Source organism: Falco cherrug, chromosome 5 (assembly GCF_023634085.1).
Source record: "Falco cherrug isolate bFalChe1 chromosome 5, bFalChe1.pri, whole genome shotgun sequence".
In the NCBI taxonomy this organism is placed as follows: domain Eukaryota; kingdom Metazoa; phylum Chordata; class Aves; order Falconiformes; family Falconidae; genus Falco; species Falco cherrug.
The window spans coordinates 38,901,844-38,917,454 of record NC_073701.1 but is presented as its reverse complement, the minus strand read 5'-3'; the positions used below and the strand labels follow the sequence as shown (position 1 = coordinate 38,917,454).

The 15,611-nt window shown below is 35.1% G+C and overlaps 1 protein-coding gene across 2 annotated transcripts in view; it reads right to left on the bottom strand.

Moving 5' to 3' along the window:
- PTPRQ (protein tyrosine phosphatase receptor type Q) overlaps positions 1 to 15,611 on the bottom strand; it is a 141,860-nt gene that overhangs the window by 103,874 nt on the left and 22,375 nt on the right. For both annotated transcript variants that reach the window (XM_055712885.1, XM_055712886.1), the window contains exons 15-21: positions 15,180 to 15,274; positions 11,042 to 11,204; positions 9,366 to 9,626; positions 6,333 to 6,493; positions 5,262 to 5,373; positions 4,221 to 4,447; positions 203 to 272 (exon numbers count right to left, since the gene is read on the bottom strand). In XM_055712885.1, the coding sequence (XP_055568860.1) occupies positions 203 to 272; positions 4,221 to 4,447; positions 5,262 to 5,373; positions 6,333 to 6,493; positions 9,366 to 9,626; positions 11,042 to 11,204; positions 15,180 to 15,274 (1,089 nt within the window). The remainder of the gene's footprint in view (positions 1 to 202; positions 273 to 4,220; positions 4,448 to 5,261; positions 5,374 to 6,332; positions 6,494 to 9,365; positions 9,627 to 11,041; positions 11,205 to 15,179; positions 15,275 to 15,611) is intronic.

The window sequence follows — 15,611 nt, the reverse complement described above, 5'->3', positions numbered from 1 at the left end:
CCATATGTGCACTCCCTGAATGTTCTTACTAGCAAATAGGACAAAATGTGCCTTTTCCAGTAAGTGAGAGAGTAAGAAAAGAATTAGGATTTTGTTCTAAATGCATCACAATTTGTTCAAGTGCAACATGTACCATGGATACTTTATTTGAATAAATTAGAGCAGCTTTAATAAAAATAATTAGCAACTTCATTAAAATTACCACTTTCTGCTGTCTGAAAAAGAAAAGGATTGCTAAACACTCCAACACCAGCACTGTTCTCAGCAGCAACCTACAGGAAAAAAAAAAAAGCCACTTTAGAGAATCTATAGCATATATAGTTTCATGGACTATGAAAATCTTAAGGATACATAGAGATTCACCTTCCAGCTTTTGAACTAGAACTATACAAGTAAACATGCCTTTTACAGCTCTATTGTTTAATTTATATTTAACATTTGAATGTGAAAAAATAAAATGGAAAACTATGAAACGGTGTAAGAAATTGAGAAAGCCATGTGTGAATAGCCACACTTCAAAACTGATGAGTCCCTACTTTATGCTAAAGTCAACAGCAATAATAGCATCAGTAACACCCCTTTTCCTTGCCACAATTCACCTAAACCAGCTTCCCATTCCTATTTTACTCATATGATAACTTAAAAGAGTTAAAAGGAAAAGAGGTTGTTTTTTTTTTCTTGAAGTCCTGAAGGATAGCAACACCAGGTCAACCTCCCTCACAGCAGAAACCTAAGGAAAGTATGTCTTTTGGCATAAAGACAACAGGTCAGGGAAATGTGGATGCACTTTACAGGGGATGTGCCTCAGTGATCATGATCACAGCAGAGTCTTCCTGTGGAAGGGCAGTACATGGAGACTTTGGTAGAATTTATGGAGATAAATACGACAATGCTATTTGCTCGGCAATTATTGACTTATTGACAATTCAACTCAGTGATGGGCCATGGCATGCAACACTTACAAAGAAAGAGGAATGAGGTCTGACTCCTTATTTTGAGAAGTGGCAGAGACAACAAAAGGTAAGGCACGAGCAAAATTCCAACAGTGATGGTGAGAGGTATGTGAAAGAAGCAAAGTGGAAAGCTCTCCATCAGGGTTAAAGTTGGCAGTCATTCCCTCTTGCTAGTGTCAGGTACAAAAGGTATGGCAGGTGCTGAGGCAGCTGACAGTGCAGACTGTGGGGAATGTGGGCTGAGAAGGGGCAGATGTGCAAAACTATGACATGGATCATATTAGAAGTGACAGACAGCACACTGGGGATAACAAAGGGCAAAGACAGTGGAAGGACCAGCAGGTCAGAAAGGAAAACCGTTCTAACCACTTCTCAGGACTAAACTGCATCTTGCAGATGACTGTAAAGCTATTTAAACTAAGCACTAAGCCACAGCAGACAAACTACAGCAAGGTAACATGGAAGACTTAATCTAGGATATAAAAGGATTTATAACCACATAACCACTTCTCACTGCTGTGCTTGGCGAAGGAGAAACTGTATCGCTGGCCAGCTCCTTCCTAAGCCATACAAACACCCTCCCCATGCATGCACACCTCATGACTCCAGCCAGCTCCAGCTACCTACTTCTGTGTCACAGAGAGAATGACTTGAAACGTCCTTAAGCACCAATGAATTCCACAGTAGTTGAAATAACTGAGGAAATTACCTGGAGATCTTCAGGGGTTGAAAGGCAGCCAGAAAATTCTGACAGTATTAAAATTACATTATATAAATTTAAAGATACGTCCTCACCTGTACACTGGTTTTTTGTTATCTCGTCTCAAAGTAGGTATTGTAGAAAAGGTCCAGAAAGAAAAACTAGCATTAAGACAGACATTGAAACTCCTATTTCATATGCTTAATTCCAAGAGAACTTGAAGTTACCATGACATAAGTATGCAAAAATTTGCAAGGTAAAGGTTCCAGCTATACACCAATTAGCTTTGAAGAGAAATCCAAATCAATGCTTATGCAATATACTATTAGCTCCTAGGGATCACTGCCACAAAGAACCATTCTAGAAAAAAGCTTGGAAACTTTATAAAGGACGAGTTTACTATGCAGTTAACAAAGTACTATGCAAAATTCAAGGAAATGCAGTTTGTATTTGGAAGGAGTATTAATTTTTGTGCTTTGAAGTATGTTGCCGCTAATTATTTAAGTTTACAACAAAATCCTGAGGGCATATTTTTACAAAATTATCAATGATCAGATGTTTAAAATTATCCGTAACTTTCCAACATTTATTAAATTATCACTTGTAACTGCTATTTCTTTGGAAATGTTTTTGTCATTAGATGTAAAGAAATTAAGACTGGGCTGTTACAAACAGACTGGAAACATATATGCAAAGCTTATAAGCTTTGTTGTACTTTCCTGTCACAGTATTTACCAGAAAGAATTTCACAACAGGACCAAGCTAGGACCAAGGACTAAACCAAAAAATTTTCACCTGTGCAAAAATCAAGAGCTGCTTTTAAATGACACAACAGACTCCCACAATTAACCAAAGAACCACAAGAAATTTCTCAAAAGAAGGAAAACATGAAATGTTTCTTTTTGTCCACATCTGTGAGGTAGGAGTGTTTCCATCTGAGTCAGTATTGAGTCCATGGGGTTGCTCATGGGTCAGGCGGGCAGGGCGCCCACCAGAGTAGTAGGAAATGTAACAACCTTTAGCTTGCCAACAGATTGTTACTCACTCATGAGAAAAACCACGTGGTCCCTGCTAGACAGAGGTTGCTGGGTCACAAGTCACTTTCCTGAGTCAAATTCTGCTCTAAGATCAGTGTTCCAGGCACCAGCAACAGGAAGGATTGGCTCTCGTATGTATCAACAAAGGGCAAATCACTGCTAAATAAGTGATTTAAAATGTCTCACAGTTTTCCCAGAGAAGATTCATATATGGAGCAAAGAATGGAATTTGCAGAACCTTTAATAGCGAACCCCACAAAAGTGCTACTGAGGTACTCAGAATTGCAAACTGAATTCTCTTAATACATTAATCTGAGGAGATTAATCTCTTAGAGTCTAAGTGACAGTACTTTTCTCAAATAGTAAATGAACATTTGGGGGGGGGGGGGTTGTTTGTTTTTTTGTTGGTTTTTTTTTTTTTTTTTTAACAGATGACTGGAGGCAGGAGATCAAAGGGTAAACATTTCTCCAGCTGTGGATGCACTGGCTTTTATCAGCATGGTCATCACAACTAGATTCACAGGGAGCAACTTTTCCACAATGGCAAGAATTACATTTTTACACACAAGCATACCACCTTTAAAAAAATCACTGCACAACCCTATTCCTAGACTGGTCAGCTTCAGTATGTTTTTTATAGCTTTGCACCATATGAACTTAGATGGTACAGAATGAAGCAAATCAAACACATAATTTCATTTCATTCTTGATATTGAAAAGAAGCACCTGTCCAAGGTTTTTATGAAAGAGTATGTCAGGTGTAGAACTGCTTGGCAAATACTGCCAAGAGGACAGCAGTTCGTTTCTGTCCACTTGAAGTCATTTATTGTTGAAGAGTTCAGAGATGGATCAGGAGTGCCTAATCTCAATGTAAACAAATTCCACATACAGAAGTCATGAAAATACATGTACTGATTTTGTCAGTATATATTAACTGTGAGTATCTAGGTGATAAAATATATGGAAAGGGAATAGAAAAGTATGACTTTTTTTATTTCAGGAGATAATACCAGGTAAAAATCCCAGGCTTAGGGAAACCAGGCTAAGGTGTTTACAGGATACATCTAAACAGATATTCAGGCAAAAAAACCCCTTAAACTAGTAAGTTTCAAATCAAAGAAAGAAGTACATACCTAAATGCTTTTCTGGATCTAGCTGAGATGATTTAGAAATCTATGAGTAATATCCAAAGTGGACAAGTGATTTGAAAGATTAAATCTCAATGAATATGAAGAAGAATATAGACATTTTTGAAAATTCTATCTTTTTCTTATTGGTTTTTGCCACATAATGCCATATGTAAATAAGAATATCAATAGAAGAAATTTTTAGTACCATTTTGGCTGGAATTTTTTTAAAGCAGATTTAAAAAACACTACTGTAAACAAATACCTGGGTAATATATTTTGTTATATGGCAACATTGATTAGCAAGGTCCTTCAGAAAACACTACATGGGCCTATCATAAACTCACACAATTTACAATAAACCAGAATTCAGAATACTAAAAGGCATTCATAAAGCTTTTACCTTAATTTCATAAGTTGTTCCAGGATTAAGACTGGTAAGAAGAACTTCCAAGCTATCTGGGTTTGTTGTGACCTGTGTATAAGTTGTTTGCACCCATGGGCAGACCTCTTTATATTTAACAATATAGGACAGAATTCTCCCATTCGGATGCAGCGGCGTATTCCATGACAGCAAAATCCCAGCTGAGCCTACTCTTTCACCTGCAAGGAACATAGGGGGCCCAGGATCTAAAAAAAAAAATAAAATAAATTGGTGTATATATATATATATGTATACACACACACACACACCAGTTTTTAATTAAATTTCCAGATAATGGAGACACCTTCACAGTTTCTATAGAGAAATTAAATCATCTACCAGCATAAACCAGTAAAACTACCAAAAAATAATGTACTGTTGAATAAAGAACTTCAGATCTGGCTAGACTCCTGTTACAAAACCAATTAAATTAATTTTGGAACACCAGAGACATTATTTAATAAAAATGTAAAAAATGTCATGTTCAAGATCATGAATAAAACAGAGTTTAATGCCAATGTAAGGTTTGAGATATTCCAGCATGCTTCATTTCAGTTCCTTTCCCCAAAACCATTCAAAACCAAACTGCACTCTCTTTAAAAAAACACATCTGATATGGCTACATTTTTTTGAAATGCCTCCCAAGTCTAGCACTATAAATAAATTGGGGTATGGATATTACTACATGACACAACAGCAAATTTTTCAAAAGTTTATAAATTATTCTCCTTTATGGTGTATTTTTGGTGGTTTTTTTTTTTTTTAAATAGCCAAGCTAACGAATGAACACAACTATAACTCACATCCAGGGCTACTTCTTAAAAAATACCTGATAGAGAAACTCTCATGCTCTCATAGAACACCTCAGATTCAGTGTTTATTTTTATAGTTAAAGATGAAAACTTCTAATTGCTGTTCAAAACTGATTACCATTTCTCAGATACTATTGCACACATAATAAATACAAAAAAGCATAGTTAAAAAGAATCAACAAAATTTCATCAGTCATTATTAACTCACTTGTCACATTTGTTGTCACTGTTCTACTCGCAGGTGAACTGTAGACTGAAGAAGAAACTGCAGAAACTGTAACATTGTATGTTGTTCCAGGGACAGTATTAGAAAAATCAGCCTGAAATAGGACATAGATTTATTTAAGTCTTTGACCAAGAATCATGAAAATGAAAAAATAAAACAAAACAAACCCAAACCCAAAAGTTTAAGCATTGCATTACTAAAAGTGATCTGTTAATAAGCTTTTAGAAATACAACAGTATTTACCACAGTAAAAAAAGTAGTTTATATCTGTTAGCTACAGTACCGTATTTTGCCATCTTATTTAACTACCCTCCATAAGATTTGTGTAACATTCAATATTAAAGAACAACAAAATTAACTATTCATTTTATCAAAGAATCGTCTATCAGTGTATCTATAGAGGTTTTTCTGTATCATCATAGTCATCAAAGTAAATATGAAACATTACAAAATTCCTTTTTGAAAGAATAAATACAAAAGCAGCCTGAAAAACAGAAGTTTTTGATCCTTAAGTTAGCCCATCTTTTGAAATAAACATAATTAACAACGTTTTAGCAAGCATTTATATAAAATACCTGTATCTTTGCTGTTTCAATAAAAAACAAAAGCAAAACCAGAAAAAACATTATTTCTGTTAATATTATATTTTCCAGACAGCAGAATCAAAAAGTGGTCCTGTTTCTTTTTTGATGGCTTAGCAGTGAAATGTTGCCTGCATTAATGATTTAAGCACAGATCTTCCTGGCAAGTACACAATTAATGAGTCTGTATTACTCAATAGCTCTGCCCTTCCTTTGTTAAACTATTCATGAACCCTTGGATGACTAGCTGTACCCTTCTAGCAGACTTAAAAAAAAAAAAAAAAAAAGCAAGTTCACTACCTGTTGTTAGGTAACAAGCTCTGGATTGCTGAAATTTGCTCTCACCAATTTTTCATTAACACTTGCATATTCAAATTTGCATTAAGTAGCTAAGGAGGCAAGCTTGAATTCCTCATCAGCACAGTACGTAAGGAAAAGCTGGCCATACAAGTCCTGTAATAAAAGCACATACTTGATACTCCCTAACTCCAAGATCTAGGATAACAACAGAACCACAATCAGGAATAAGATCCACGTGAAATCTCTCTACATGTCCATACGGTAGTCTCCAATACAGTGAAAAAGAATATGAAGAAACTTTGAAGAATTTAAGTCCTTCTGGCTTTGCAGGTTCTGAAAGAGAATTGTGGAATAAAAGATATTAACTTAAATTACTTCCTTTACAAATATATTAGTTTCAACTGAATATAAAAGCATCCAAGAACAGTTTACTTGCTACATGAAGGATAATGGCTAATTAGCCTGGATACAACAGCATATTACACTACAGTTGCTATACTACCTCTGAGACTTGGCTGATAATCTCCCAACTAAACTGTGCAGACATCCCCATTTGCAGAGAGCAAGCTCAAGTATCTCTGCCCAGTGTTCAGTTAACAAAGAATCTCTGCACAGTCCTGGTGTTTCTGCTGTCCTCAACCTTAAAGTTAGCACTACTACTGTCATAACTACTGTGACAGTTGAAATTCATGATATAGCTGGTGTCTGTTCTATTGCTAGCCTCAAAGTTGTTAACCCTTTTATACTTTTCATGTGTTTGGAATCCCAGTAATCCCATGAAGTCTAGTAAGTCCCCAAAATCTGGATGTTTTACTCTGTTTATTAAAGCCAAGCTTCTACCTGCTCCTGTCATACCATCTCACTTTCTTCTGCTTTTAAATGCACTTTTAAATCTGTATCATCCACTCTAAGCTTAATAATGAACCAGATTTTAATTTCTTCAGTAGGTCATTAAAATGTTATCTACCTATAATATTGTATAATTTATCCACCTGTGCAATATATAGCCATGTGCATCTGTCTGCTTTCTACTTTGGAAAGTATGTGCAGCTAACAGCTGTCCCTATGCTTATCTCCCAGAGCAAGCCCAGTCAGCGATGCTATTTGTCACATTCCAGATTCGCCACTACCCTTGCACTCTGTCCTCTATCTGCCTTACTAACACGGTTCTTCAGAATTCAGACTAAATCTTCTAGTACTGTTTATACACTAATATCATACTGTGCAGTCCGAATATTGTATCACTTCCATCCTGAAAGAGCACCACTCCTGTCCTTTACTGTAAATCTCCTTATATATCTTTCATGAACTCTTTACACTCTACCCAAAGTTGCAGAATCATTTCAAACAGATTACTCCAGTTCTGTCATAAAATAATCTGAAATATTAATATAACCAAAAATTACCTTTAGATTTTATATTCAGACTGTATTTGGCTTATATGTGTGATTTTTAACTTGTTGTTTTATTTTAATACTAACAGAACAAAAAAAAATTAATAATATATGTAGAGGTGTGCAAGTGTAACTGAGATCATGATTTCTTCCTTTTAGTATATTTTTAGAAAACAGTTCTACTGCTGTCATCTGTACAATTATTTGCATGGATCTCAACTTCCTTTAAAGCTGGATTTTATGCTTATAGAGGTCTTTTTATACATACTCATGATTAATCTCTGAGTGTACAGTTATCACAATATTTAAGTCATTTCTTTACCTCAGCTGAATTACTTCTGACTCAGCAGTAGAAGAGAGCATAAAAATGTCCTCATGGAAAGTAAAATTTAGCCCCATGAAGCTAATGCTCTTCCTACTATTATCCCATGACTGAGAATTACCCTTCCCACTAACACTGAAAAAAAGCCTCAGCTCTACCCTTCTGCAGATATCAGGGAATGTGAGCGTGGTTCACTTGAGCCTCATTGCACCTGCTCTGCTACAGTCCTCCCCTCTGCTTCATGCACACGCACACACACATCTTACCAGCAGTGGTCAGCCTATTTGAATGAAGTACATAGCCACTATATTTGTGTAAAGCATAGTCAAAACAATTCACTGTAAATTTCACAACTTCAACTACAAAACCACTACTTAATATCTGCAAAACATGCTCTGAGTGAGTGGACTGAAAATTAGTTGAGGTGGAGTAGATACATCAGTGAATATGAAGTGCAAAATAGAACGTGTATCATGATTTCTTAAGTCCCCAAAATCTGGATTTATAGATCAGCAGGCTCAGCATCGCAATGTTATCTCATTATGTTTAGGTAAATGGAAGTGCAAATAAGTCAACCAAATTGACTTAAATTTTCCCTACATTAGAAAAAAAATGTAAGTTGCAATTGAAGTATTCTAGCATTGCAGTCCTAGTTTAAACTTTAAAAGACATACAAGATTTTTTCTTATTAAATTTATCCTCAAGGTATTACCTTAAGACAAGTGTAAGAATTTTCACCCCTACATCACTTTATTTTAAAGGCTTTCTTTGACCTCTTGCTTCAGTCCCCCTAAGGCACCAACATTTTGTCAAGCACTGATCCCAAAAGCAGACATACAAATGTCATGACATTTGGTCAAAGTAGTCAATCAATGACAACTTCCAGCAGTTTGCAAGTCTCTCTCATACCACCATGTCATTGCCACAAAAATCCCTATAAAATGTATTACAAGAAAGCAGTAAAAAACATCAGTGGAGGTAATTCTGGTGCATATTTCTGCTCTTTAAATTTCATCTGTATTTTACATTAATACATTACAGTAAAGTGCAGACACACATTTCAAGATTGAGATTTTACTCCACTGTTTTAAACAGAAATCTAATAAGAAACAGTCCTTGAATGGAGTAGTTTACAATCTATAATCTTAACTCTACAAATATTTGTAAACCTTTTAACTGAAATCACGTAAGGCAAAACTCATCTAATGTGTAACTCTTTACAAGGCAAGACCTGAAAAATAATGAAAATACTAAAAGTGGTCAAAAGAAATGCAGCACAGCTAATGAAATTATGTTTCCAGCAGCATATCACTAGATGCAGGTTGAATAGGGTGTGAGTAACGTATGTCTATAACCACAGCAAACTATTATATGCAAAATCTCTTGAAATTCCAATGTTATTACAAGTGATATGTACCAAGCCACATGTGCATTGTTACTGACAGCTACCATTCACTGGCAAGGAGAGAAAGCAAGAAACCATACAGACCTGTTACAATTTCAATGAAAGCAGAAGGTCCTTCTATATTTCCTCTTAGTCTTTGCAGTGTGAAATTATAAATGCCCCCAGCAGTCAGGTCTGTAACACTGAAGTCAGTCAGTTCTGCTGGAATCTTGAACTTGTTTATAAAGGTGTTGTTTGATAAAGATGCTTTATAAGAAGTAAAATTAGTCTTGGTTGGATTCCACATTAAAGTTGCAGAGGAAGTATTAACCATTTTTAATGTCAGACCACATATCCCAGCTGGTTCTACAGTAAAAATTATTCAGATTAATAAAGAAAAAATTAATACATAGCCCCTAAAATGCAAGAAAAGTACCACCTTTTAAAAATAGGTGGTTTTTACTTAAATGATTTGAGGGTTTACAGCATCATAAAATACTCATACAAATTTTAGAAGTATGTTTGTATGGATATATAGCTAACACTGTCATTATGCTGCAGAGGGTAAAATCTGGGGATGTGTCTCCTGTGTGCACTATGTAATTTATGAAAGAAAATTCCAGACTTATGAGATCTTCTGTAATAGTAACATTGCTCACTGCTGAAACAGAATGAGAACGGAACACTTTGTAAATAGTGGAGAGTTTATTCAGTTAAAAGTTTTCTATAATACATCATAGGCCATATAATTTTAGAAAACTGTTCATTCGTTCACTTAGAGATACAGTAAATTTCATAGCCTCAGTGATTGTTCCTTTTTTCCTTTTTAAATATTCCTTTTAGTTATATTAAGATCCCTAAATTACAGATAATCATTTACAAATAAGACCTCCATTAATTTCTGTAGCACAGCCACAGTTAGAAAAGAAAAATGTTTCCATTCCTTCTAAAAAATGAATCTTCCAGATTATTGATTTATCTTGCTTGAAGCTTTCTGGAAAATAGTTATTAGCATAATTCCATTAAGGGCTGGCTTATTCAGCATGAAAAAAACTAAAGGTTTGTGATTAAAATGATGGGATAAACTCTCCGTAACCTAGCCATATACTGGACTCAGCCACCATACTCAAGAACATTTGCTTGACGGTAAAAAGCACCTTCAGGACCGTGATGATGACTATTCCACTGCAATTTTCATTAACAAGAATCTGCAGGACCAGATCTGGGGTCTATAAACCTGTTGCTTCAAAGCTCTGCCACAAAGAAATTATCCTCTTTTTATGCTGTATGACAGCAGCATTGAAAAAAACATGTTTGCTCAGAGACAGAAAATGAATGCAAGACACAGTTAATCTTCTGGACCTTGTTAAGCTATCTGAAGTACAATTCTTATTAAGTATTCTGTGGCCTTGTACAGGAGCAATCCTCCAATTTTGGATCATGGGCTTTAGGAGATGCAGAAACAATTGTAAACAACATAGCAAGGTAATTCTTAAAGTATAGGAGGCTATCCTGGCAAGATCATCTTCTGCTAGAGCATGAAGAATTTTGAGGGTCCACCTCTTTTCAAATATCTGCAACGATGTCTACACTCCTCAACTTCAACCCAGCAAGTTACATACAAGGCTCCTGTTTAAGCAGAAATTGCCCCCCAGAGTTAAAGTTTCATTTTGAACTGTGTGACCCTTTTGATTCACTTCCATACAATGATTTACATGTCTCTGAACATTTACTGTTTTTCAAAAAGAAAAAAAAAGACAAGTTATAAGGTATTTCCTTACTTGTGATAACTGTTTTCTCCACAGCCACAGAAGAATCCAAGCCTTTAACTGTCCTTAACTGAAAAAAGTATTCTGTCCCAGGGGCCAGATTTCTCACTATAGCTCTGGTGTCATGAACAGTTCTGGTAAGCTGTTTTTTATTATTCATCAGACAATATGAAAGCTATGGAAGAAACACATTTTCTGATATCAGACTATTTCACTTCATAAAATAATGTTCAGAGATTCCAACTACCTGTTTTACACAAAAATACTGACAATATTTTCCACATTTTAATGACAAAAAAAGAATCAAGAATATGGCTTAAGCTTTATATTATGTTCCACAAGGTTGACTCACTACTTAATGTAAGATTCCTTAATTGCCCCATGGTGAAAGCAGTGGAAGCAGAAGGAGGATATTAAAGTGTAACTCTGACTGCTCAATCTAACAGCTGTACTGATGAGCTGTACAATTAACTACAAGATAGAAAAAATAATAGCCAAGGGGTAGAAGAGCAGCCTAAGGATTAATCAACAGGATGAGATAAAATATTTTTTTATTCTAAAATGGAGACAATTCCAAAATCTCTGTACCTTTCTGGCAAAACAAACAAACAAAAAAAAACCAACAAAAAAACCCCAAACAACAAACCAAAACAAACAAACAAAAAAACCAAAACAAAACAACCTGAACATACAAAATCAAACAAAACCTACCACCAACCAAAAAAACATGTATGCACCATTCAGAGCTGAGATCCCGAAAAGAGTCCCAAGGAATCATCCACTCATAACTGCTCACTGGTATACCTTAAAAACTCATTTGTTTAGAGCCATTGCAGAGAATAAAACTGCTGGAGATACCAAGTAACTGAAATTTGGGCATTTAACTCCCAGAGGTTGTGAGGACTCCTTCTGACCTCCCAGACTACTCTAAGGTGAGAAAAAAATTCCCATCGTAGTCTTTTCTGTGGACATAGAAATCTGTTACTGCAGACTGTTTCCTATCTGCACTAGTGAAAGGCAAGATGCACACCGTGTCTGCCCTGAAGAGGAGGGCTCTAGACAAGCATCCCCAGCACACACACATGAGTTTCTCAGATGTGGCAATTAGTACTCAGAGATCAAAGATTTGCAACTGCCTACACCAGTGTGTCCCAGGTCCTGCCACCAGTGATTTCCTCCAGCAGAACAGGAATAGTCTACACATGGCAATGACCTTAAAGCACTTTGGTTCAGCTGCTATTCATTTGGGGAGGAATGATCCAATTCCCTTTTGTGTATTTTACCCACACAATACCTGTCCATACACACTTAAATCTTGGAAGACTGTCATCACCTTATTAGAATTACTACACTGCAAATAACTAGAAGAAAAGCTATATATTAATTTACATCTAGTATAAACAAGTTAGGAAAGTACCTTTTGTGCACTCCTCGCTCTACAAACTACAATATATTGCATAGAAAGTTGGTGAGCTGGGATAATTAATTTTAAATGATTAGTAAAATGATCCCTTTTATGCAGGTGCACTTTACTAAGCAACCAGTCTACTGAAGCCTTTCTCATTAAAGATTTAAAGACAAGCTCATTTATTCAGACAAAGCACTGTCTAATGTGGCTGCTTGCTCTATGAGATGCTGAACAATAATACCGTGCCATAAAGATCAATATTAACAGATGACAAGTACTTTCCACAGGATGGTAAAAATAACCTGACACACACAAAATTATATCTAAACCGGTTCAAAACATGAATGACCTCACTCAATTTAATTGTAAAATTTGTAAAAAATACTCCAGGCTACATCAGCAAATAGTGCTGTGGTAGGTTAACTGCCTGTTCTTATTCACTCAGATAAATGCAGCTTTACATAAGGAAGAAAGAAGAAATGTCAGGAACCTATACTAAGAATACTCAGATTTCAAGTTTTAGGTAAGGATATAATCAAAGTCACAGGGAAGGGGGAGGAAAAGAATTGGATGTTGTAATATTGGGGTATAAACTGTGTAAGACCATTAAAGCAAAGTACTTTGTTTCATAGTAGTGCTACATACTGAAGAATATCCTAGTCAAGTAAGTTAACTATACAAGGCTATACCTTGAAATCTTTATTGATTCAAATGACATGTTTAGAGAACAGTTTACTATCAAGAAGTTTTATTGACTGCATGACTGTATTTGCAGACACGCAGTGACTGCAAAATGCAAAAGATAATACAAGACACACTGCAAAAGACAGGCTACAAAAGAGAGAGTGGTTGAATATTGTAGTGAAACATCATAAGCAGATGAAGTATTTAGATGTCGTAGTGGATTGCTTCTGATCAGAAAACTGAAAGAACAGAAATAACTAGATTTTGCGCTAAGTGTTGCAAAGGGTATGGTTCAAACTACAAATGCGGAAGAGCCGCTCTGTAATACCAACCATGAAATATTAGTACTCAGATTCCTTGTATGAATAGAAATAAAAAGTCCAGCACAGTGGCATTTCATTAGAAAAGGAGAAATAAAAATGAGCAAACAAATTAATGGAAATTATGAGAAGCAGTCAAAAGTGTCATGGTATGAAAAACATTGACATGCAACTTTAATACATAATACACCAATCAAGAAGTTCCTGGAAGGAATGTGAAAATAGCAAAACCATTTGAAAAGTAAAGCAGATTACTTTAAGAAAAGATTGATTTAAAAACTGGAGGTCATGTCAAAATAAGAAAAATAATAATGATAAACTTGTCTAATACATGCAAGTGAACTTAAGAAGCAAAGGGAAGCAGAGCAGAGCAGAAACATACATCAGCAGACCAAAAGAGACTGAAGAGCAAATTGACAATAGTATAACAACAAATGAAAATGATAATTTAAACACAGAATAAGCTTATCTATGTGCTGGGGAGGCCACTAGCTGACCAAAGGGAGCATTCAGTATAGACAAGCCCATATGAGAAATAGTAACTGAATTATTTGTTTCAGTGGTCAAGGATGTTCCCACAACAGAATCATTATTAATGAACTACGAATTTTGAGTCAAATTGAGTTGTCTGAAATTGAAATGTCCACAGAAGAGGTTTTTAAAAAAGTCTGACAGTAGTCAGAAATGTAGACAGCATGATATTGCCTAGGAAGGGAATAGGAAGCAAAACAGACAACACTACTGACCATTGGACAACTCCATCATGCACCCACATCCTAGGTGAACACCCTAACTCAAGAAGGATATCAAAGGATTAGAAAAATTAAAGAAAAAAATAATAAGAGATGTAGAACAGCTTCCACATAATACTGCGCAAAAGACAATTGAGAAATTAAAGTTTATAAAAATCATGAAAGGTATGGGTATGGTGAAGAGGTGTCATGGTTTAACCTCAGCTGGCAGCCAAGTACCATGCAGCTGCTTGCTCGCTCCCCCCACAGTGGAATGGGGAGGAGAATTGGGAAAATAGGGCAATAGGGAAGTACTAGCTATTTCTACTGCCACAAGAACCTAAAGAATACTGATGTACTCTTTTGACGAGGGCATAACAAAATCGTGAATTATAAAGGATTAAACAAATTCAGGAAAAATAGTCCCTGTTTTTCTTATTTATGTCCAGTTTCAATCTATCACTTAGGAAATGCCTGAAGTATTTAGTGCCCAAGGTTGGGAGGGTATGGGAGGTATCAAATATTTGCAGTTTTGCTTTGTAAATTGCTATGTTTAAAGAAAAAGTTTAATTCTGTAACTTTCTAATAAAAACATTTAGATCCTTCTATACATAATTATTTTTTTTACCTTGCAATTAATTAGTTTGTATTAAAAATTTGGAAAACTAAGAAAACAAGATTACATTGCAGTTGCACTCAATCCTTAACCTGTAATCTTTTTTTTTATTGCATGCTAGCTGAAAAATCAGTTTTTGAAAGCTCTTAAAAGCACAATTTTATATAAAATATTGTAATTTACACAAAAAGTGTTATGTAATATGAAGTATGTGTTTAGCTGATATTCTCCCCTAGCACTATTTCCCTCTCATACTTATGTGGGTTATAAAGATAAATATTTATTGTTGGGCTTACAGTACATACAAGATGATAATTTCATTGAAAAGTTACAAAAAAAAAAAAAAAAAAGAAAAATGTGCTGCATTGGTTTCTTCCCATTCTTATCTCACCTGAAACATATCAAATCCTCCTCTTGGTGGTTTCCAAGAAAAATAGACCATATTTTCTCCTTCAAACACCTGTAAATCTGATGGTGGATCAGGATCTGAGGAGAAGACAGGAGTAGATGCAAAATTTAATATCAAAATAGTCTATATTAATTTGAAGGAAATGAACATCTACAGAAGACACTGCTGTAATTCATTCAGATTTCATTTTGTACTTAAGAAGAACATATAATAAAGTAAATTACTACATATTAGCAATAGAATCAGAAATAAAATAAATGTTTGTAAGTTTTTACGGAAAAGGTTTATCAACTTAACATTAATGGTAATTCAGTTATTGGCATAATCCCATTGACTACAGAGAAAACTTGTAAAAGCTTTTATTTACTTTACAACTTTCAAGGATGCTTAGATTGAAAATCTAGCCATTTTTAA